Source organism: Mesoplodon mirus (assembly GCF_964341445.2).
Source record: "Mesoplodon mirus genome assembly, chromosome: 7".
Taxonomy (NCBI): domain Eukaryota; kingdom Metazoa; phylum Chordata; class Mammalia; order Artiodactyla; family Ziphiidae; genus Mesoplodon; species Mesoplodon mirus.
The window spans coordinates 2,097,855-2,120,311 of NC_138983.1; the positions used below are offsets into that span (position 1 = coordinate 2,097,855).

The following is a 22,457-nucleotide window of genomic DNA, read 5'->3' on the forward strand; positions in this document are numbered from 1 at the left end:
TTTCTATGTTGATGTAATCAAATTTATCAATCTTTTATTCTGTTGCTTCTGGATTGTGAGTCATGATTGAGAACCTTTCCCTACACCGAGGTGAAAGAGGAATCGACATATTTCCTTCTAGAACTTTGGGGCTCCGATTTTTGCGTCCGCATGGGATCTACTTGTGTATGTGTGATCTAGGCCCTCTCTTCGCTGATGGCTGCCCCGGGCCCCTTCCTTAGACGTCCGGACTGCTCACCAGTGCCCTCTGACCTCAGAGTGGGATGGGACTGGGGGCAGGGAAGCCAGAGGCTGATGCTGGGAGGGCCCGTGGGTGGGGGAGGCTTGCCCCAGGGGCCCTGGCATGAGGGTGAGAAGTGAGGGGGCCTGTGGATGAGAGGGTTTGAGGGTGGAGTGGATGGTGGGTGTGCAGGAATGAAAGAGGGTGCAGGACCCTAAGGCCTTTGCCTCAGCACCCAGGGAACATAGCTTCTGAGATGGGAGGGTGCTGTGGTCGGCGAGGATAAGCAGCCAGGTGTGGGACGTGTCATGTTGCAAGGGTTTGCCCAGCGAGACGTCGTGAAGCCAGTGGGAGCTCAGGGGAGAGCCCGGGCTGGGGTCACAGGTCTGGGGGTCATCAGTGTATGGGTGAAATGAGAGCAGGGGCCTGAGCTCTCCCAGGAGTGAGTGGGTTGGTGAGGGGAAGAGGAGGGGGGCGCCGCAGGGGACAACCCAGCGGGAGGCTGAGGGTGGCGGGTGTCCTGGTGCCAAGGGGAGGGGGTGTAGGGGGCCAGAGTGAAGTGTCCTGTGGTCCTGAAGGGTCTCAGAACCGGCCTTTGTGGGTGCCTGGAAGCCTGGCTGCACCGCTGGGAGCCACCCTAATGCCGCATCCTTGCCAGAAGCATCAGGATGGTTGAGGGACCTGACACAAGCGTCCCGGGTGTCAGATGGGGCTGGTGACACCCACAGGGGTTGGGGGCTCCCCCAGGGCCCGAGGACAAGCCTCGGGAGGCTGGTGGTGGACTTCGCGGAGCATGGAAGATGTGGGTGACACAGCTCTTCTGTGGGGGGAGCCGGTGACCTTGTGACACAGCCCTTCTGAGCGCTACCCCTGCCCCTGCCACCCCTGGGACCCCCAGGGGACCTTCAGTGACTGCAGTGACCACTGGCTTGTATGATAGAAGCTCCCTGGCCTGAGGGATGGCGGGGAGGGGCTGTCAAATTAAGATTTTTAAGAAGAAAGGTGTCTTTTCTTTTGGGCTCACACAGGGCTGCACGGCACTAACGCTGTTTAATTCATGCTGCCTCCACACCAGTGTGCCCCATATACCTGGGCATTGTGCCAGAGCTGCCCTAGTGGACTTTCAGCTGCAGACTCATACAAACCAAAAAGGCAAAGCTCCAGCCAGGACGAGGTCTGTAGAGGGAGGTGCGCAACACCGGGAAAGTGTGTGTGGTGTGTGTAGGGGGGCTTGACCAAGCAATCCAGGAAGGCTTCCTGGAGGAGGGGTTGCTCATGGTGAAATAGAAGTTTCTAAATCACTGTAACACCTGCCCCACACTGGGGAAGGGCTGTGTTTGTATGACAAGTGCAGTGGGCAGTGCAGATTGGGAGGCAAAGCATCTATCTAAAGGTTTTTATTTGCTATTTCATGAGACAGAGAATTTCAGTTCTTAATATTGTATGGTACTATTTCATGAGGGGGTGGCTTCAGGCTTTGGGGGAAGGCTGGTGGGATCCCAGAGCCTTTTCCCTTTGTGTCAATCATTGCTTCCCCCCTCCATCTCCAAGTTCTGCATCTCTGCTCCCAGGACCCCCTTGCCTGGCGAGCACTGTCCCCCGCCCCAGACCTGCAGGGGCTCTTTGCTGTCATGAATGACCGGCTTCCAGAAGGCTGGTCCGTGCTGCATGGGGGGGCACTCAGTGTCCTGGGGAGGGGTCTCAGTCACAGGCAGGGTTGGGAGGAGGCAGGGTGGGCTGGGGGTGGGGGGTTTGGGTGGACTGCTTGGAGGATGTGCCAGCTATTCTGGGCGGCCGGCAGGAAGCGACAGCTGTGGGCCGGGTCCTCGGGCGGCTCCCAGACGGCCGTGCAGAGGTGTCGGCCTGGTGTTGGCGTTTCCGGTCCCCGTGTCTGCGCAGCATGTCCTGGGCTGGTTCTCCCTTTCCTTTGCTTTGTTCCCTCCTTGGTCAGGGCCTCTGTGGGTTGGGGCCAGACTGAGAAAGAAAAGAGGGGCTCTCGGGGCAGGGTCTCACTGGCCGCTGGCTGGGCCGCGGGGGCCGGCAGGTGTGGGCAGGGTGCCCACAGGGCTGGCATGGGGCAGCCGTGTGGGGTCATGCTGCGGGTGTGATGAGCGAGGGCTGGGACGGACTCACTGCTGATGTCTCCTGTCCGTTGGGACGCAGCCCGACTCTGGTGTCCTGGTGTCCGGAGGCTCCAGTCCCCCTGGTTAGGGTGTGTGAAAGGAGAGTACCTCTGATGTCCCCGCCCTTCCTCCCACTCGGGGTCTCTGGGGCCCAGGCCAGGCGCTCAGATCCCAGCCCAGAGCCCGTGTCTGCTGGTGCTGGGAGACCTGGCAGGCCCAGATGCCTCTCCTGTGCCCGCAAGGTGCTCCTGGGCATGGCCTTCCTCTGACCTCCTTGCTGGTGGTGCTCCCGGCCCTTCACCCTGCTCCTGCCACCCTGGCCTCAAGCCTGCCCACCCTGCCTCAGGGCCTTTGCACTTGCCTTGGCCTGGAATATCCGTCCTCAGCCCTCACCTCCGTGTCACCGCCTGGAGCAGCCTCCCTCCCTCCCTCCCGTCACTCACTGTGACAACCCCTCTCTGTTTCCCAGGGGCAGCTGTCACTGTCTGTTATTTTGTTTATTTGGTTTCTGGTTTATTATCTCTTTTTCCCCGTGTCTGCCTCGTCCCTGGAGTCCACCAAGGTGCCAGGCACAGAGCAGGTGCTTTTGCCCCATCTGGGGGTGGGCAAGGGTTAGACCCCCAGGCCTCGCAGGCAGGCCGGGTGAGAAGTGTGCTTTTATCCCGAGCACCTGGGGAACCACAGGAGGGCTTGCTGGGGTGCCGCGTGGCAGCACCTTGTTCTCATTTCTAAACCTCCTCCAGGCCTGTGTGGCCTCCTCCAGGCCCAGGACCTTCTTGGCTGGCCTCCGGGTAGGTGGGGACCTGGTTTAGCCGAGTCCTGGTCCCTCCTCGGCCTGGGAACCCTTCCCCCGTGATGGGTGACAAAGCGCATCTTTGAGCACCCCCCCCCAACCTAGGCCGGCCGTGCTGGGCGGAGGCTCCGACCTCCCTCTGCAGCAGAGGCCAGGCTGCCATCCGGGATGGAGGATGCTGAGGCCAAAATAAACCCGCTCATTGCATCCGGCGTTGAGTAATCCACGGGAGGCAGTGATGGAGGAGCACTAGGGACCCCGCCGGCCCTGCCACACAACTAGCTGCTTCCTTCCCCCCTCCACGCCCTAGAGCGGCTCCCGGCTTTGGTGCAGGCTGGGCCTGGTTCCGGGCAGCCTGGGTGGAAGTCCAGCCCGGGAACCTGGATGCAGGAGGGCGGGCTTGGCTGCAAGGGGGCAGGGGGCACCTCGACCGCTTGGGGGCCCAGGCCACGTCCACCAGGGCCCCTTCCTCAGGCACGTGTCAGAGCCTGGAGTGTGTTTTCACAGATCAGAGTGGGGTGCGGACACGGGGTGAGGAGGAAGCACGGAGGAAGTGAGCATGTTGGTCTCAGGCCCGCTGGAGAAAGAGGAAACAGGCCGTTTTCCGGAGGGGCAGGCCCTTCAGAAGCCACAGCTCGTGTGGGCGAGATCTGCGTCGTGTCCCAGGATGGCGATGGGTGGCCCAGTGTCAGGCACCTGCCACGTGCCGGGCACCCTCCCTCGGTCACACCTACGACGGTGGCCCAGCCCCCTCACCGTGTCTACGCGCTCCCAGCAGGGCCGGCATCGGGCCCTGCTCCTGGGACCCTGCGGGCACATCTGGGGGCAGCTCGAGGCGTTGGCACCAGCTTGGGAGTCGGCCACAGGGCCACCTGCCCCGCCAGCCTCCGCCCGTGCCGAGGGCCGGAGTGCTTGGTCCCCGGGTTCCTGGAGGCTGCATCTGGGGATGTTGTCCTGAGCCTGGGTGGGAGGCTCCAGACCCCCGCTCAGGGCTTATCATCCTCCTCTGCCCCAACCCCTGCCTTGGCCTCTCCAAGCCCCTGCCCCCACTGCTGCCACCACGGGTCACTGGTAGAGCTCCTGATGGCCCAGCTGAAGGCAGGGGTGAGTGGGGGATGGGCTTTCCGCAGGTCGGAGCTGTCTGAACAGCAAGCTTGCGGCTCCCGGGGTGGTGTCATGGCAGTGGGCCAGGCCAGGGCTTCCGTATGGGGGCGGGCAGGTTGGCTCACAGCAGTGGCCGCTGGTCAGGGGACCCTGCAGTCCTTGGGGACTGACCATACCCGGGCCTGGTGTGGAGGTGCTGGACAGGCAGGTGGCAGTGGCTCTGTGTGGGTGCAGCCTGCTTGGCCCCTCGGAGGGTGTCAGCAGCACGGCAGAGAGGGGTTGGGGCTGGATTTGGGGGTCAGCGTCGGAGAAGTGGTGTCCCCACGATGGGCCCGAGGGACCATGTTTGCCTCCTGCCGCCCCTGACGCCCTTGCCTCGCCTGCACCCCACCACATCCCAGCTCCCCCAGCTCCCCCGCCTCCTGGGGATGCTCCGTAGCGAGAGCTGGTGTGTAGCCCCGCCTGACAGGTGTCTCTCTTGCGGCCCAAAGTGGGGCTGCCGCCACCTTAGGCCTGAGGCCCGGCCACGCTGGGGTCCGCCCGGGGCCGCCCTCTCCCGTCCTGCCCCTCTTCGTTGGGACGCCAGCAGAAGACAGGCAGAAGACCTGGCCCCGGCCCTGATCCCAAGACCTTCCCATCGACAGCAAAGCCGACCACAAAGGCCGGGGTGGAGGGCCCCATTCAGGAGGCCTGCCCGGGGCTGTGTGCGTTGGCAGGTCCCTCTGCCCGCGGGCTGTCCCCGTCCCAGAGTTCTTTCTTTTTTTTTTTTTCTTTTATTTGCGGTACACGGGCCTCTCACTGTTGTGGCCTCTCCCCCTGCGGAGCACAGGCTCCGGACGCGCAGGCTCAGCGGCCATGGCTCACGGGCCCAGCCGCTCCGCAGCATGTGGGATCCTCCCAGACTGGGGCACGAACCCGTGTCCCCTGCATCGGCAGGCGGACTCTCAACCACTGCGCCACCAGGGAAGCCCCGTCCCAGAGTTCTTGTTTTGTCAGCAGAGGGCTCTTCTGGCCCGGGGTGACGGGGAGAGGACAACAAGGCTTTCTTGCTCTGCGGGTGGAGGACAGGCCCCTGTGGCCCCTGCATCCCATTTCGGGGGCCTTGGGAGGAAGAGGGTGTTCCTTGGGGAAGGAGGCATGGCCCGGATCGCCCCTGGAGAGAGCTTGAAGCCAGGCCCCTTCCCGGTCTGGGCTGCCCGGGGGTCCTGAGAAGCTGGTATCTACCTCCAGGGAACCTTGGCCCATGGGCCGCAGGGAGACAGGGCAGCTGCTTCTTGGCCTCACAGCACAGGTCGGCTCTGGGGCGGGGGGTGCCTCTGGCCCGGGCCTTGTGCCAGTGCTCGGGCCCCACACGGAGCCAGTGGTGCCCGGCGTGCGGACCTGCTGTCTCTCCACCTCCCCCAGGCACTGACCTTCTGGGCTTAGGGGCCCGGGGGCTGGGAGGGGTGTCGGGGGCCCCCGAGGCCCTGGGCGGGGGGCCACGCTGTGGCCCCAGCAGCCCCCCACGGGGCCACACCTGCAGCTACCCTGAGGGCTGGGTGTGGGTGTGGGTGAGCTGAGGTCAGCCAGGGGGCCCCTGTCTCCTGGGTGGGCAGCCTTGGCAGGTTGGGCTGGACGCAGGATGGGGGTCGGGTGGGTTCTGCCTCGGGCTGGGGCTGCCCACGTGGGCTTTCTGGCTTCTCAGAAGGGCCCCCGCCTCCGAACTGTTGGGTCCGGGGCTAGGGAAGGAGGAGGAATGTCTCATTTTGGCCAGCGAACCTGCCTCTGTGGGTCTGGGTGGTGGTCTTGGCCCTGAGGACAGACTTTACCGGGGGGGGGTCGCCCTGAGGGGCTGCCGGGGCTGACTTGAGGGCAGAGCCCCTCTGGACAGTGAGCGGGCCTGTCCCCGGCACACGGGCCCCTCCAGAGGCTGTGTGGTAGACCAGCTGAGGCTGCCACAGGCTTTACCACGAGGAGCCCTGAGCTGTTCCCCATGAGGTGACCTTGTCGCGTGGTCTGGGCCGGCCCACCCGCCCTGGCCTCAGTTTCTTCCTCTGCGGAAAAGCAGGGTCGGCTGAGCTTCTCACCAAACCCGTGCTGAGTGCTTTCAGTGCGGGACAAAGCCCAGGCCGGGTGGGCACTGGGCACATGTCCCTGGGAGGTACAGCCCTCCCAGGCTGCCCACCCCTGCCCTGGCCTTTCTTGTTCTCTGGGGAAATCCTAGGTGTTTACAATCAGGCAGGACCAGAACAAGCTGGATTTAAGAGGGATTCTTGGCATTTTTGAGCCTCCCATTTCCCCACCTGGGAAATGGGCATCTTAATACCTAACTCATCCTGTTAATGGGGGTTCTCCAAGAAACAGAATCATGTGTATGCGTGTGCATGCATGTAACCACACACACACACACACACACACGGACAGAGAGATTCCTTATTTTTATTTTTATATATATATTTTTTTATTTTTTTGCTGTGCTGGGTCTTCGTTTCTGTGCGAGGTCTTTCTCTAGTTGCAGCGAGCAGGGGCCACTCTTCATCGCGGTGCGCGGGCCTCTCACTGTCGCGGCTTCTCTTGTTGCGGAGCACAGGCTCCAGACGCGCAGTCTCAGTAGTTGTGGCTCACGGGCCTAGTTGCTCCGTGGCATGTGGGATCCTCCCAGACCAGGGCTCGAACTCGTGTCCCCTGCATTAGCAGGCAGATTCTCAACCACTGTGCCACCAGGGAAGCCAGAGATTCCTTATTTTAAGGAATTGATTTGGGGAGCTGGCACATTCCAAATCCAAGTGCAGGCCGACGGCTGGAAACTCAGGCAGGGTCTCTGTGTTGGAGTCTTGAAGCAGAATTCCTTCTTCTCTTTGGGGAAACCCCAGTGTCTGCTCCTGGGGCCTTCCCCTGATGGACAAGGCCCTGCATCAGGGAAGGAGACCAGGGTCACTCAGTCTGCTGCCTGTAGGTGTTCACCACGTCTAAAGCACACCCTTCTTGGCCGCCTCTGGTGTCCGAGTGTCAGGTGGGAGACCCCGGCCCAGAAAGGTTCCCAGACGTCAAGGCGCAGGTGGGAGGTGAGGTCTCTCTGAGGTGGGGCAGGAGTTTTGGCTGCGGATAGGAATCGGCAGTGAGGGGCACGTGTCCCCTCACCCTCCCCTCGGAGTCAGGGAGTCCTGAGGGTCTGGGAACCCTCTCCCCGGGCATGGAGACCCCTCCCGGGACTGAGGTTTCCCTGCCGAGTTCTGGATTCCACAGACATTGGTATCTGCGTTGGAAGAGACAGCGGACATAGGGGGACCTCCTCCATCATTCCGAGTCGGCGGCTGCTGCTTCCCTGCCTGTCTGTGCCGCCTCCTCCCTGAATTCTTTTCAGGGTCCATGTGGCCGTGTTCTCTTCTCTCCTCTGGGCTTTGCACATGCTGTTCCCTCTGCCTGGGTCAGGCCCCCGCCTCTGAGAAGCCCTCCCTGCTTGCCCCTTCCAAGGGGAGTGGAAGAGAGAAGAGGGGTTGGGAGAGAAAGGGGTGCCCAGCTGGAAGCCCCCACCTGCCCACTTCAGGCCTGTGATGTCCCTGGGCCTGTGGAGTGTGTGCGTCAGGGTCAACCCCACACCTGCCTTGGTTCCCTGATGAGAGGTGGCCGGCACCCAGGCCCCTCGGTAGCAGCTGGGGAGGCCTCCCTCTCCTGCAGGCTCTCACTGGTGGTGGTTCTTAGCCCAGTCGTAGAGCTGGGTGGCATGCTGCTGAGTCCCTGAGGTCCCAGCCCCAGACTCTGGGGCTGCTTCTGTCTCCCTAGAGGAACAGAGTCAGGCTCTTGGCACCCTTGACGCACCCCCACTTCCCAGTGGGGAAACCAAGGCTCAGGTCACACAGCTGCTCAGTTTCCAGGGACCCCTTGAGTCAGGCCGAAGCCTCCACCGTGGAGTTATGAGGTTTCCTTCAGCTGCAGATCAAGCCAAACTGCAGCAAGAAAGGCTTAGGCTAGACAGGAGGAGGGACTTTTCCAGCAGGGATGAGCTCGAGACGCCCATCCCCTCGGGCACTGATGGGGTTGCGTTGCCCGGCTGCAGGCCACCTTGCTCCTCCTTGTACTTGTGTTGAGGTGTGTCGGGAGCCCTGCTGTGGCCTCGAGTCTCCAGAGTTGCCCTGTTTGAAGGAGGGCAGGGATCTGGACCCTGGGCAGGAACCCCACCAGACCCCTCCCACCTCCGCTGGTGCCCAAGTCCTCCACTACCTGTTGCCCCGTCTCACCCCAGAGGGGAGGCTGCCCCATCCCGTCCGGTCCCATCCCAGGAGAGGCCTGCAGGGCCCGGCCGCGCCCAGGCCAAGGATCTCCCTGCGACACAGGCCGTGTCCGGGGTAGAGCCAGTGGGCACAGGTACGTCCAGCTGCCTGTGCTGCCCACTGGGAGGGCCTGCTGGGCTCCTCCCCCAACCCGGAACAGGCCTCTTTCACGGGGAAGACGACGTGTGTCCTGGGACAGATAAGGCCTCTGTCCGTGGGGTCACTTCAGTTTGTTCTCTGGCACCTTCTAAATATACCCTCCGAGGGGGTTCTTATCGCGGCCGGGCCGGGCCGGGCAGCCAGGCTTAGCGTAGGCGACACTGTGCGGGTCAGAGCCACCCCCTAGCCCTGGGCCCTGGATGGGCTCGTCCTCTCTGCCAGGCGGCCCTGCCTCAGGTGGGCCTGCCGTCCAGTTCTGGGACCCCGAGGGTCGGGACATCCCCCAGCCCTCCTAGCCAAGCCCGCCTGGGGCCTGTCCTCCCACCGCTGGGCCGGGGCAGCCCCTCAGGGGTGGTCAGTGGGAGGACAGGCCCTGCCACTCAGGTGGACCCTGTTTTCCTGAAGGCGTGAGGGACAGCCTGGTGGGAGGAGCCTGCACTGGAGTCGGGCAGCCCTGGAGTCCCTTTCCCGCTGCTGTTTGCGGCCCTGGCTCTGGGCAGTCACATGCCCTCTTTCTCCTCCGATGAGGGACAGGCCTGCCTCTGGGGCTTCTCGTGAAGACCAAGTAGAAAGGAGGCGGTGGGCTTTTACTCACCTTGTCCCTGCCCTCCTACCCCTCCGAGGCCTGGACCCGCTGGGGCTCCTCAGGGGAAGGAGGATGGGGTCCCAGGTCTGTGGGGGGCTGCCCCTGCTGTCTGTTGGATGCTGAGAAAGTGCCCAGGGGGCTGGATGTTCCAAGTTCAGTCGCCCACAACCTGATGCTCGGATATGGCTATGGTGTTTCTGATTGTGTAACAGGCCCCTGTGGAATCACACATGTGTGTACACACGGCACCCCCCTCCCCCAGACCCCTGCAGCCGCCCCTCTAGTGCCCTGAAAAGGCTTTGAAATGACTGCTTAGGGCGATGTGGTTGAGCCCTCAGCCAAGGCCTGTCCTCAACTGCCCCCCCAGCTGCCCCCCGCTGGCGTGGCCCTCAGCAGAAGGGGTCGCCCCCCCGGAAACGTGAGGGCCCTGTGCTGAGGTGGACATGGAACGTGAGCGGACGCCAGGCGTCGGGATGAGATGCAAGCGTGGCCACAACCCACGTCCTCTGACAGCAGCCAGGCCGCTGGGCAGGGCGGTGGCCTGTGTGACCCCCGAGCTCGGCTGGACCCGGGCCGTCCCACTGCCCGCCCTGCAGGGCTGTCAAAGCAGAATGCATGGCCAGTGCGGGGGCCGCCACTGCCATCTTGGGGTGGGGTGCAGTGGGGCTTTTGGGGACCGGCCAAGATGGGCCTGAAGCGCCTTCGGCCAGGGGGCTCCCCGGGTACCCCCGGGGCCTCCAGGATGGAACGTGTTTCTGTCTGCGCGGGGAGGTCGGGGTCCCTGAGCGCGGCCATCGGGTGAGCGAAGGTGGTAGACCCCGTCTTTATGGTGCGCTGCTCTCGGCGGAGCTGTCACACGCCTTCCCGGGGGAGCAGGACCCCGTCCCTATGCCCAAGCTGTCCCCTCACCTGCGTCGTCCTGGGTTTCGGGGAGAGGCCCCGAGGAGAGGGTGCGGGCTGAACCCTGGCGGTCGCTGCCCGGCCGGTGGCCTCCCCGCAGAGTGGCCGTGAGAGCAGTGCCTTGCAGGCTTGGGAGGGGCCGGCGGCATGGGAGGGGCCGGCGGCACAGGCGGTCCGGACAGGTGCAGTGCCCCACCATGGTCTCCCCCAACTAGCCTGGAGTCGGTCTCCTGGGGCAGCCTATCCCTGCTGCCTCTGGGGCCGACTTTGGGCAGCTGGACCATGGCCCTCAGAGCCCTCGCCCAGTGCGTCGTGATGCACTCCTGGCAGTGGGGTGGCCGTGCCTGCTCCCAGCTCACATCAGAGCCCACCCTCCCCCCAGGGAGGCTCCTTTCTGCCTGGCACTATTAGCATGCAGTCTGGTGGAGGGGGGCATATGTGGAGAGCTGCCTGGTGTCTTGGCCCTTTGGAAGCCCTGTAGGGCCTTGGCTGAGCCCGTGGGGGTGGGATGTGGCAGGGCAGGGCAAGGAGGAGAAGAAGGGTATGAAAGGATCTCACTGCTTGATAGACCCTGGAGGCCTACCTGGAGGAGGTGGCACTGAGAATTCTTTCCACTGAGCTCCTGAGTTCAACCTAAAACATTCGTTAAGTCAATCAGTCATTCAACAAACACTCATGTACCAGGCCCCATATGGGGCCTTCAAAGGGGGACATCGGCAGATGGGCCTCTGCCTGGGGAGCCTTTGCTCTATCAGGGGGCAAGAGTGGGCAGCAGGTGGTCAGTGGTCTGATGAGAGTGGGGCAGGACCCACAGGGCCCAGCTGTGGCATCAGAAGGCCCCCTGCGGGGAGGCCCAGGAAAGTGGGTTTGGAGTTCAGACTTCATAGGAGAGTCTTTAGCTTGGGAGGGGGCTGGTGGGATTTGCATTTTCCCAGGATCGCCCCGGCCGCCCAGTGGACACTGAAAGACTGGGGCAGGGAGACCAGTGGGGTGTGGGCTGAAGCTTCCGGTGCAGTCCTGGTGGCCCTCCGGTGGTGGTGGCCCCCAGGCAGTGGAGGCCTGGCCTTTGGGGAGGTGCCGTGCGCACAGGCACAACGTGAGGGCCCAGCCAGAGCACGAGGTGTGAGGTCCTGTGTCTCCGGGCTCCCCAGCCCAGTTCACTTTCAGAAGAAGTGTCAGCTGAAACCCCACAAGGCTGTGGAAGGCCTCCGTCTAGCTACAGGGATCGCATCGCCCGGGTGAACCTTGTAAAGGAATGAGACTCGGTGCCTCTGAACAAGCCCCGTGGAAGGTTCAGAGTTGGGGCGGGGGGGCGGCCGTGGAAGCCCTGGTCAGGAGGCCTGGCCTGGACCCTGCCTGGCACGAGGTGGGAAGACGGGGTGGGGGGGCTGCTGTGGTCACGGGTGAGAAGCATGGGGGTCCCTGGGGAGCCGAGCCTCACCTGGGCCAGGTCGACTGCCACTCCCGGCTCCTTTCGCTCTCTGGCGCGATGCGGTTTGGATGGTGCAGTGCCGAGTGGTGACCTCGGAAGGACACGGCTGTGTCCTAATCCCCGGAGCCTGTGACCTTATTTGGAAAGAGGGTCTTTGCAGACATAGTAACAAGATGAGCAGGAAACTCTAAATGTATCTTGGACTGTTTTAAAAATTGTGACACTAACATATGTTTTTACCAGACACCTGATGCTGATTTTTGAAAACTCACTAAAGATTCACTAATAGATATCATCATCCTAAGTAATTTCTTTGTTTATTAAAATGCTTTATACGTTATAGAGGCTGACTAATGGCCCCCCAAGATGTCAGGCCCCCTGGAACTTGCGAACATGACCTTACGTAGAAAAAGCGTCTTGGCAAGGGTGATAAGTTAAGGGTCTTGAGAGGAGGGGATGGTCCTGGATACCCGGGGGAAGGGGGCCCAAATCCACTGACAAGCATCCTCATAAGAGACACACAGAAGAAACAGACACGGGGGAGTTGGCCCCCTGACGATGGAGCAGAGACTGAGGGATGTGGCCATGAGTCCAGGATGCCTGGGGCCCCCAGAAGCTGGAAGAGGTCCAGTCCCGCCCCCCACCCCCACCTGCCCAGGACAGCCCCCCGCACCCCGTGGTTCAGCCTTGGATGTGGCGTTCCCGCTTGGAGGACCCTGGCACGGAGGGCTGGGCCTGGCCCTTGGCAATGGGGTCCCCTGCCCAAGGGGGAGGCTCAGTCCTTGCCTTGAAGCTGGAGCTGGGTAGGGGGCCCCAGGGCTGGCCGGTCCCCTCGCCTCTTGCTGTACAATCCAGCGCCCTCTCAGGGCTGGGCAGCGTGGGCGGGAGGGGCAGCCCCACAGCCTGGGGCCGGGACCCGCCTCGCCCGTGGCCTCGGTCTCCTTGTGGGAGGTGATATGACACCTTCCACACGGGGTGTGGTGGGGAGCTTGTGCGTAGCACCCAGCACCTGGGCCCGAGGTGTGAGCTGCCACGTGCCTGGCCCAGCCCCACCCAGAGCAGTGCTGCGCATGGGCTAGACCAGCGGGGCGCGGGGTCTTGGCATCCTATTGGGCAGTGTTGCCCCCAACCCCGGGGACAGCCCTGGTGGGACCAGAGGTTGCCTTCCCCCAGGGGTCCAGTGCCACGGGGGATATGTCCAGGCACTGGCTCACCAGCCCCGGGGCCCAAGCGGGGGTACCTGTCCTCTGCTTGTTCGGAGGTGTTTATTATCTTTCAGGGTGACTTTTGTGCAAAGAGGAGCCCCTCCGATACACCTGGGGTTTGAACGTCAGCACCTAATCTATTAAATCACGCGTTCCGAGTTCGGCCTTGAGCTTTAGGCCACTGGACAAGCCCTTTGTCTGTTATCGGCCCGAAGGTCCTGGCAGGGTGGGCGGGTTTTTGAAGCTCGCTCAGCCTCATTTATAGCCTTTGTCAAACACCGGCAGCCATCCAGGGCTTGTGTATAAAAGTCATTTACTTAGTTTCCTTTTTTTTTTTTTAACTTTAAAAACATTGTGTTAAGATACATGTAACATAAAATTTATGCTGTAACCATTTCTAAGTGCACAGCTCAGTGGCATGACGCACGTTCACATTGCTGTGCAACCACCACCCCGTTCACCCCCAGAACTTCATCTTCCCAAACTGACACGCTCTGTCCCCATTAAACACTCACTCCCCATCCCCTTCCCCAGCCCCTGGCCCCCAGCATCCTATTTTCTGTGTCTGTGGATTTGATGACTCTCAAAGGCACCTCGCAGGAGCAGAATCGTGCTGGACCAACAAAACTTTTCAAAGTATGTAATTTATCCATTGAATAAACTGAGCACACAGATAACGGCACATCTTACGTTCTCTGATTCGTCCCAGCGCTGCATTTCAGTGTCCCGGAATCTCAGCTTTGAGCCCAGGGAGCCCGAAGGCTGAGGTCTTTCACGTCTGGGTTCTGAGGGCGCCTTGAACAGGCCACATTCCCTTTGCACGTGAAGTGTGTGCTTCTTGTTCACATTTTCAACGTTATTGGGAAACATCCCCGTGTTGAAAGAGGCTTCCCTGTGGGCTGGAGAGACCGTCACGGTTAGACTTACATAGGTTCCCCGAGGGTCCGGCCCATGCCCTGCCTCTGCGGGGCGCCGGCCTGGGTGAATCCACCAGTCCCAGGCGCTGGGGGTCCCAGCCCATTGCAGGGGTTGAAGGGGGTGCAGTCTACAGCCCGCCTCCTGCACCCTGGAGCGCCCTCCCGCCGAGTTGCGGACCACGGCCCTGGCACGGCTCCTGCATTCTTCTGTGTTTCCAGGGCACCTGCTGCCACGGATCCTGAAATGATGTCCGATAACGTTCCGGGCATCCCTCGGGGCGGGGGCTGGCGGCCGCAGTGCCAGGGGCGGATCAGCCGTCAGGGCACAAGCAGGCCATTGTCCTCGGGCCCGGAGCTGCCTCACCCCTGGCTGCAGCCACCTCCCTCGGGCACTCACATGCCCTCCTGGGAAGTTGGATCGAGCAGAACTGGGGGCCGAAGGGGCCTCTTCTCCCCGACAGCCCTGCTCCCCACGCCCCATCCAAAGAACAGGGTGGTTTCCTTCTTTCCCTGGACCTCTGTCTCCCAGCTCCTGGGGGTCTGTGCCTGCCTGGCTTTGGGGCCTTGGGAGGCAAGCTGGGACGGACAGGTGGTGGCCAGCCCTGCAGAGGCAGGAGGGGGGTGTCAGGCACCTCAGGCTGCTGCGAGCCCCCAAAGGGCAGGGACCCTATCTTGGCATCGCTGAGGCTCCGGGGCCCATGCAGGACAGGTTGGAGGGGACAAGAATCACCTTTGTTAAGGGATTCTTTCTGAAACTAGCACGACGTATGCGAATAGTTGAAGAGCTGTTTAGCCTTCAGAATACAGCAAGGCTGAAACTAGCAAAGTGTGTAGGGATAATAAACACCAAACCCCCTGAGCTCCAGAGAAAGTAGTCTCCAGCCGGGTCCCCGGGGAGGAGCTCCCGGGCAGGGGCCCCGCGCTCTGACCCAGAGCCTCAGCCTCTGGGCGCACAGAGCGGGGGGTCTCCATGCACCTCTGAACGGAGCTCGGGGTGAGGGCACCCGCCCTGCTGTTACCCTCCATGCAGGCCTGTCCACAGCCCCAGGCAGGGCTGCTCTGGCCAGAACCTTCCTCCTTGGCAAGGCTCAGTCACCCTTCCCCCGGCCCCCTGAGCACAGCCAGACACAGGACAGCGAGTAGAAGAGGTCTCCCGGCAGCCATGGTAACTGCAGCCCATTCAGGACGCTCCCCCGGGGTCTCTGTGCCCCGCCTGGCACGCAGTTCTAACAAGCCCTCGCTCTGCTTTCTGTCCGAGGTCATCCTAACAGCGACACTGAACGGTCGGTTGCCACCCTGGCAGCAAGAGTCATACAGGGACAGGCCTTGTAGCAGAGTGACGGCGGCCTCCTAGGCCCCAGAGCACGGCCGAGCCGCCACCTGGCGGCATGCAGCGCCCACCACGATGCACCGCTTTGGGCTCTGTCTGCTTCGTCTGCCTTGGGAGACAGGAAACAGCAGAGAATTCAGGACTTTTCGAGCACATCCTGGCCGTGGAGGCTGGGGAGCCCTGGGCAGCGGAGCCCAAGGACCTGGGTCCAGACCTGGCCCGGGCCAGCCCCCTCCCCTCCCGGGCCTCACCTTCCTGGCTGCGGGTCGCTGCAGGCTTGGGGACAGTGGTGCGGGGCACAGGGCACGTGACTCAGAGCTGAGGCCAGTTTTATTGATGTGGGGACTGCGGGTCAGCACTGATGTTGGTGTCCTGACCTCTGAATCTGAGTGTGACCGTGTGTGGAAAAGGGGGCTTCGCAGGTGTGGCTAAGCGAAGGATCTGGATCTGGGGGATTGTCCTGGATCACCTGGCAGACCCTGGGTGTCATCGCAAATGCCCCTCAGATGGGGGGCGGGTCAGAGAGAGATGAGACCACGCGTGTCGTGCTCCCTGCCCCCACCCCCGGGACTTGGCCTCGTCACCTCCGTGGTTTGACCACGTGAGGTTCATTCACCCTTGGGAAGCGTGGAGCCCGAGCCCCTGTTTCCCCGTATGTAGCATCTGTGGCATCTGTCCCCGGATCACTTCCTGTGGCCCGACAGGGAGTGGTTGAAGTATCCCCACGGGCCATGGGCGGGCAGGTTCTGCCCATCTTCTCAGGAGGAGAGGGCATGAGGTGGGACACTGGTCCTAGCCTTGGGCAGGCACAGGACTGACCCCTGAGTCCATGCCCGGATGTCCACTGCCCTGAGAGGCAGTGGCCACGGGCTGTGGCTCTGGCTATGTTGATGGGGGAACTGAGGCCCGGGAGTAGCCTGGACCACGTTGCAGGCAGTGTGGCTTCTTTGTGCAGCTGCCTCTACACCCAGGGGGCCTCGGGGTGGGGGTGGGGGTGGGGTGGGCACCTCCCTCCCTGCGGGACCTCACCTGCCCTGGTTTCTCTCGTCCGAGCCGGGCCGCGAGGTCCTGGGACTCACGGGGCTTCAGGGTGTGGGCCGGGGGCAAGTGAGCTCTGTGCCCGAGGGACAGTCGGGCCAGCCAGGCACTCACTCTGCCAGCCAGGGTTCGCTTGTGTCCTCCTGAGATCGAAAGCTTCCTGAGGTGGAGGCCCAGGGTCTCAGTCACCACACAAGGGATGCCCTCGGGTCCCAGCAGGGAGGCATGGCTGCATCTGTTAAAGGGCTTCCCTGGGGGCTGGGCGGGCCTGGGCGCCCTTCCAAGCCGGCAGGTAGGTCCGCAGTCGGGCAGAGTGGAGGGTGGGCGTTCAGAGTCCTGGGGGGGGTGGGGGTAGCACCGGGTATGTGGACTTGGGAGGCTTGATGCAGCCTCGGGCCCTGGGGCGCTGGTGTCGGGACAGGAGGCCCCAGGCCGGGCGAGGGCTGCGGCTACCAGGGTCCTGCTGGGAGCCGCTGGGGGACTTGGGGCTGCGTTTCAGACTGTGCTTCGGGCCCAGCGTCCTGGTTGGGGCTGGTGTGAGCCGGGCTGTACCCCACAGAGAGGAAGGTGGGGCGCAGAGGAAGGGCCAGCATGGAAGGGACGGAGGAGGGAGCTGGGACTCGATGGAGGCGCACCTGAGCAGGTGCGGGCTGAGTACCTGCTGTGCGCCAGGCCCTGTCTGCGGCACTGGGGTGCGGCGGGGCTGGCACCCCACAGCCCTCCTCTGGGGGCTCATGGTCTTGGGGGTGGACGACGCAGAGGGGGCAAACAGGCCCCAGGCCCGGCGGTGATATGTGAGCATGAAGGACACGGGTGGAGGCACGTGGGGGTGAGTGTTGGGTCCCGTCTGCGGGTGAGGGTGCGGAGCTTGCAGGCGGGGCACCGGCAGGTGCAAAGGCCCTGAGGCAGGCGGGGGGGGGCACGCTGGGAAGGAGCTGGGGTCAGGGTCACCGTGGTGTCATGCAGGGGTGATGTTGAGGGCTCAGTCAGTGGCCGGGCAGGGTGGACTCTGGGGCCCAGGGTGGAGGCAAGCACTGTGGTCAGGACAAGAGACAAGGCTGATGAAGGGGCGGGTGGCTGGGACCCGGCTCTGCGGGTCGAGCTGACCCAGCCTGTGTGAGGCACCGGGAGAGAGGTGGGGACGAGAGCTGTTGGAGGGAACCCCGCGAGCTGCGGGAGAGCAGCCGGCTCTTGGAGCGGGCTCCCCAGGCAGGGAGGAGCATCTGGGCGGCCCGGGTCCTGTCTCCCCCAGGAAATGTGGGCAGGGAGAGTGGGCTGTGTCAGGCAGCCTGTTCTCAGCGGGCTCTGAGGGGCCGGGAGGGAAGGTGGGCTGGAGTGGGGAGGAGCGGGGCAGTGGGGGGAGATGCAGGGGGCTTCTTAGTGGGCACAGGGCAGGCGTGTGGGGATGGGGGGTGGAGTGAAAGCAACTGCGGACAGCAGGATCTCGGTGGGGAGAGGGCCAGGGCTCCTGGGTGCTGGCAGGGGGTCCGTGTCGTGGGCCCAGAGAGCTTTCTCCACATCTGTACCCCCGGGGCCACCTGGAGAGTGTGCTTGGAGCCCCTGGACGACCCCCCTAGAGGTGTCCTCTTCCCAGGCAGGAGGAAGGCTGGGGGCTCGTCCTGGTTTCATCCAGGGATGTGGAGGGAAGGGCCTGGAGGGTCTGCCTTCAGGAAGCCTTACTGGTTCGGGTGTGATCAGAGCAGTCCCGTCTGTGCAGGGATGGGGTGGGGTGGGGGGATGGGAGGGGGCTGAGCCTGGGAGCTGGCCCCAGGGGCAGGGGCTGCCATCTTCCCTTTGTTCAGCTCCGTGGGCTCCACCTCAGGCCTCCCCACACCCCCGCCCCCGGGATGGGGAGGGGAAAGCAGGCGCAGGGCTGGCGTCAGAGCAGCCTCCCGCCCGGGAGCCCAGGCTCTGGTGACACCCCATTAGCGGCTGCGGGAGACGGCCCCCTCCTGGCGCCTGTGCTGCAACCCCTGAGCCTCGTGTTGAGTGCACTGCCCTGGTTGTCAGGACGGCCACGGAGCCCTGCGGCCATCGCCACTACGTGCAGGTTCAGGACGTTCCCCTCCCCCAAAGGAGGCCCCTCCGGCCCCGGTGGTCACCAGGCTGCTCTCTGCTCTGTGGATTTCCATCCTGGACGCCTTAGAGACAGGTGGTGGGCAGGGTCTGGTTCTCGGCGTGGGGTCCCAAGGCCCACCGTAGCCTGGGTCAGAGCTCATCCCACCGTAGCCTGGGTCAGAGCTCATCCCTTCGAGGCCGGGTGACGTCACATGCCGTTGGCTGTGCCACACTTTGTGCACTTTTCACGGCTGGCGGTCAGGGTTGGCGGCCCTTGGAACCCTCAGATCCGGGGAGGGAAGGGCCTGGTCCCTCAGGCGGCAGGCGAGCCCGCCTGCTCCCCGGGCCTGGGCCATGTCTGAGGGGGGAAGGGGTGGGCATCCTGGCGTGGGCGCTGACCGCGTGTCCTCCTGTCCCGCAGCTTCCTCATTGTCCTGGTCTGCCTCATCTTCAGCGTGCTGTCCACCATTGAGCAGTATGTCGCCCTGGCCACGGGGACCCTCTTCTGGATGGTACGTAGCTGCGTGAGGGGTCCTGCACTCTCATCCCCCAGACGTGTGGACCAGGGGGTGAAGCCAGCTGCTCCTGGCCTCTCCCACCCACAAAACACTCCTCTGCCGGAGCCCCCCTGCTAGCTGGCTCTGCAGGCTCGCCCTGATACTGGGGGACCAGAGGTGTGGGGATGCCCTACCCTGGCACCCTCACCTGCCAGGATGTGGCCGTCAGGCTGAGAAGGCCGAAGAATGAGAGGACCCCGGGGCCTGGTGGTCTGGGAGAGCTTCCTGGAGGAGGGGGCTTCTGAGCTGGGCCAGGAAGGAAGGACAGGAGAACACGGGCACAAGGAGCCGGGGTTGTGGTCTGCTCGGCCTGCGCTGTGGCCCCGGGTCTGGCTGGTACTCGGACCCTACAGGAGTCTCAGCCCCTGCCTCAGCCTCTGGCCAGGTTGCCTCCAGCCCTGGCCAACTGATGGCTGCAAGCTTGGGTCCCCAAGTCCTCGTAACATGGCCTTGAGGCAGTGCCTGTTTTATGTGCATGCCGTCGGCTCCACTTTCCCTTTGATGTTTCTGGATTTTGGTTCACAGGAGTTTCCCCCTCTCAGGTTATAGAGAAACAGCCACAGCTGCCTCAAGCACTTGTCTGGGTTAGTCGGGTGGCTTTAAACTGTTGATGGCAGTGGGCACACCCTGGCGTGAGGATCAGATTCACTCTCGCTCTATCCCTCTCGTCTGCCCCCTCTCAGCACCACTTACTCCAGAGCGTGTCTTTGTTCCCCAATGTGAGGAGCCATTTTTGTTGTGAACCAGGAGTCCAGGTGCCAGCGGCTCTACTCTGGGATCTCCCTGTTCTGTCCACGGCTGTTTGTCCGTGCATCTCTCCCAGAGCCATGCTGCTTTGCTGATGTTTGCACTAAAATTTGTTTTACCATGTGGTTAGTATCTGTGCCCAGCTCTTCTCTTTCAGGGGCAATTCTTGCTTGTTTGTTTGTTCTCCCCAGTGACCTTCACAATCAGCTTGTCTGCCTCCCAGAAAAAATCCGATGGTGTTTCATGAATGAATCTGGGGAGACCGACATCTCTCTGGGGTGGGGTCTTTCTGTCCACGGTCAAGCCGTGTCTGTTTTATCCAGGAGGGTTTTATGGTTTCGTAACGTGGGTTTTAGACCGTTGTTGTTATTATTTTTAATATACTAATAGTTGTTCTTGTTAGTTGCCATCACAAATGGGATCTTCTCTTCCACTGTGTTTCCTGGAGGTTATTTTGGTGTCTCGGAAAGCCTTTGCTCTTATCGCTTGTACAGCCTGTGACCGCCTCTGTTTTGTTATTGTTTGCAGGAGTTTTTCCTCTGGTCCTTTAGCGTTTTCTGAATTTGGAATTGCCGCTGCTTGGTTTGGTTTAGCATGCTGTTCAGGTGTGGAGACTGGCATCTGTCAGTCGCTCTGCTTACCGGGCCAGGGCTAAGGGGGCTCCCTGTGCTTCCTCTGAAGGAATGTGCCAGCCCGGGCAGAGAGGTGTGCATTTTCTCAGTTGGGGGGGTCCTTCAAGTCCAATGAGAGGGCATGATTCTAAAGTGATGGTGTTGACTTCTGTTGGGTGTCTTTCCTGCCTCTGTGGAGGTGTGGGCGGGTGTCCTTGCTTTCCCGGGATAACTGTAACTGTCCCGGCATTTTGTTTTTACTGTCCTGTTGGGTTATACTTTCTCATATAAAGGTACGGACTTGTTTGAAAAGTAGGACGGCCGCCATCCCAGCAAGACGGATGGCCTTTCGGGGTCATGGAGCCTTCCCCCGTTCGCCTGGTCCTGAGGACCTATGGAAGTAAGCCCGGTGCCAGCCAGGTCCGTGCCAAGGCCCCAGAGGCCGCAGCTCCTTGCAGAAGTGCACTCTGGCAGTATGGCGGCTGCCATTGGCCTGCAGAGAAATGTCCCCAAACCCCTTCTCTGGACAGGCCGTGGGGCAGGCCAGGGGTCATCTCCCTCTGGGTGAGTGGTGAGCCGGAGATGCTTCTCTCTGCTGTGGGCATCCCGGGTGCCCTGGCCGGCCGTGTGTCTGCTTCCCAGATGGGGAACTGTCCTTCCCTCTGGCCGGCCTCCTTCCCACCTCCCAGACTGCAGGGGAGGAGCTGTGGGGGGCAGGGGGAGAGTGGAGAACGTTGGGGGGTGTCTCTGGTGCTTTGGGTTATCACGGGGTGATTTGAGCCCCTGCCCAGACTGCACAAAGCACGTCTGCTCTGCGAGCTGCTCCTGGGTTCTCCTCGTGGCCAAGGTAACGGAGGGTTCAAGAGGCAGCGGCTGGAAGGGGCCAGGAAGACCTTGCTGGGCCGGGCCCAGGTCCCAAGGCTGCCGTCCTACCAAATGTAAGTGCTGGTACTGCTGGGCCCCGGGGCCTGGTCGGCCGCTCGTCCCCTGTGTAGGTCTCCTGGGGCCGTAACAAAGTCCACAGCCCGGGCGGCTTAAACAGCAGATGTTTATTGTCTCCCAGTCCCGGAGGCTGGAATCCAAGACCCAGGTGTGGGCAGGGCTGGTCCTCCTGGCCTCTCTCCTCAGAGTGTAGACGGCCGTCTCCTCCCTGTGTCCTCACGACACAGAGGGTCGTCCCTCTGTGTGTGTCTGTGTCCTGACCTCCTCTTCTTATAAGGACCCCAGTCCTGTGGGGTTAGGGCCCCACCCTAGTGACCTCATTTTACCTTCCTCGCCTCTTTGAAGGCCCAGCTCCAAATACAGTCACATCCTGAGGACTTGGGGGTTAGGGCTTCCACATAGGGATTTGGGGGGCACAAAGTTCAGCCCATAAGGCCCCCTGAGTGACTGGGGTCAGTTCCTCCTCTGCTGGGAGGTTTACTCTTAGGTTCTTAGCGGCTCCAACAACATTGAATTCCCTGGTTGATGTAAAGCATCCCAGGGACCGCCCCCGAACCCCACCCTGCCACCCCGGGCCCTGCATCAGCACCGAGGGTCCTGAGTTTGGGTGCCAAATCCTTGTGAAGCTCAGGCAGGGCTTCTGGGTACAGCTCAGGTAGGGCCTCTGGGTGCAGCTGGGATGGGCTGGGTGAAGCCCACATAGACTCTCAGCCCGGGAATCACCACTTATGTGTCAGCGCATCCCAGGCCCTGCGCAGGGGGTGGAAACCAGACCCTTGGTTGGGGGTCACCCCAGGACCGCCCTGGGGTTGGGGGCAGACCCTGGCGGCCTCAGGCCTCGCCTGGCCCGGCCTCCACTTTCCCCTTGGCCTGGCCGGGAGCATCTCCCTCCCCAGTCAGTGCTCTCACGTTCAGACAGGTCTCCTCGGGGCAGGTTTCGTGGTGCCGTCCTGGCCCCTGAGTCCCGGCAGCCCCCTGCCCGGCGGCCCCCAGCCCCTGCCCGCCACTTCCTGCTTAGCACCGACCTCCACCCTCAGTCCCGGCATCTGTGAGGCTCGAGTGCCACCTGGTGGCCGTTCTCTGCAGCGCGGGCACCGTTCCCCTGCTGAGGATGGGGGCTTGGCCCGAGCTGGGGGTGCGGTCCTGCCCCCTCGCCCTCTGGGGCCTGGGATGCGTTTGCCAGCGATCAGCTGCCGTGCTCCAAGCAGAGGGCACCCCACTGTGGTCGCATCTCCTGTCCCACCCCTCTGAGGGGAGAGACCCTGTGCCGCCTCCCTCGTCCACCCCCCTTCTCTCACATCAGCACCTTGCGCGCTGCCACCCTCGTGTCCCCCCAGGAGTCCTCTCCACACAGCAGCCATTGGTTGCGGGGGCGACTCTCCAGAACAAAACTCTGATCGTTCTAGAAGCTCCCGGTGGCATTCAAGATCGGCTGGGCCTCTCAGGCCCCCAAATGCTGCTCACCCGGCACTGGCCCGCATGTCT

The 22,457-nt window shown here is 62.7% G+C and overlaps 1 protein-coding gene across 1 annotated transcript in view; it reads left to right on the forward strand.

Moving 5' to 3' along the window:
* KCNQ1 (potassium voltage-gated channel subfamily Q member 1) overlaps window positions 1-22,457 on the forward strand; it is a 350,394-nt gene that overhangs the window by 37,080 nt on the left and 290,857 nt on the right. Inside the window, exon 2 of the mRNA XM_082629545.1 lies at window positions 18,537-18,627. Coding sequence (XP_082485671.1) covers window positions 18,537-18,627 — 91 coding nt within the window. The remainder of the gene's footprint in view (window positions 1-18,536; window positions 18,628-22,457) is intronic.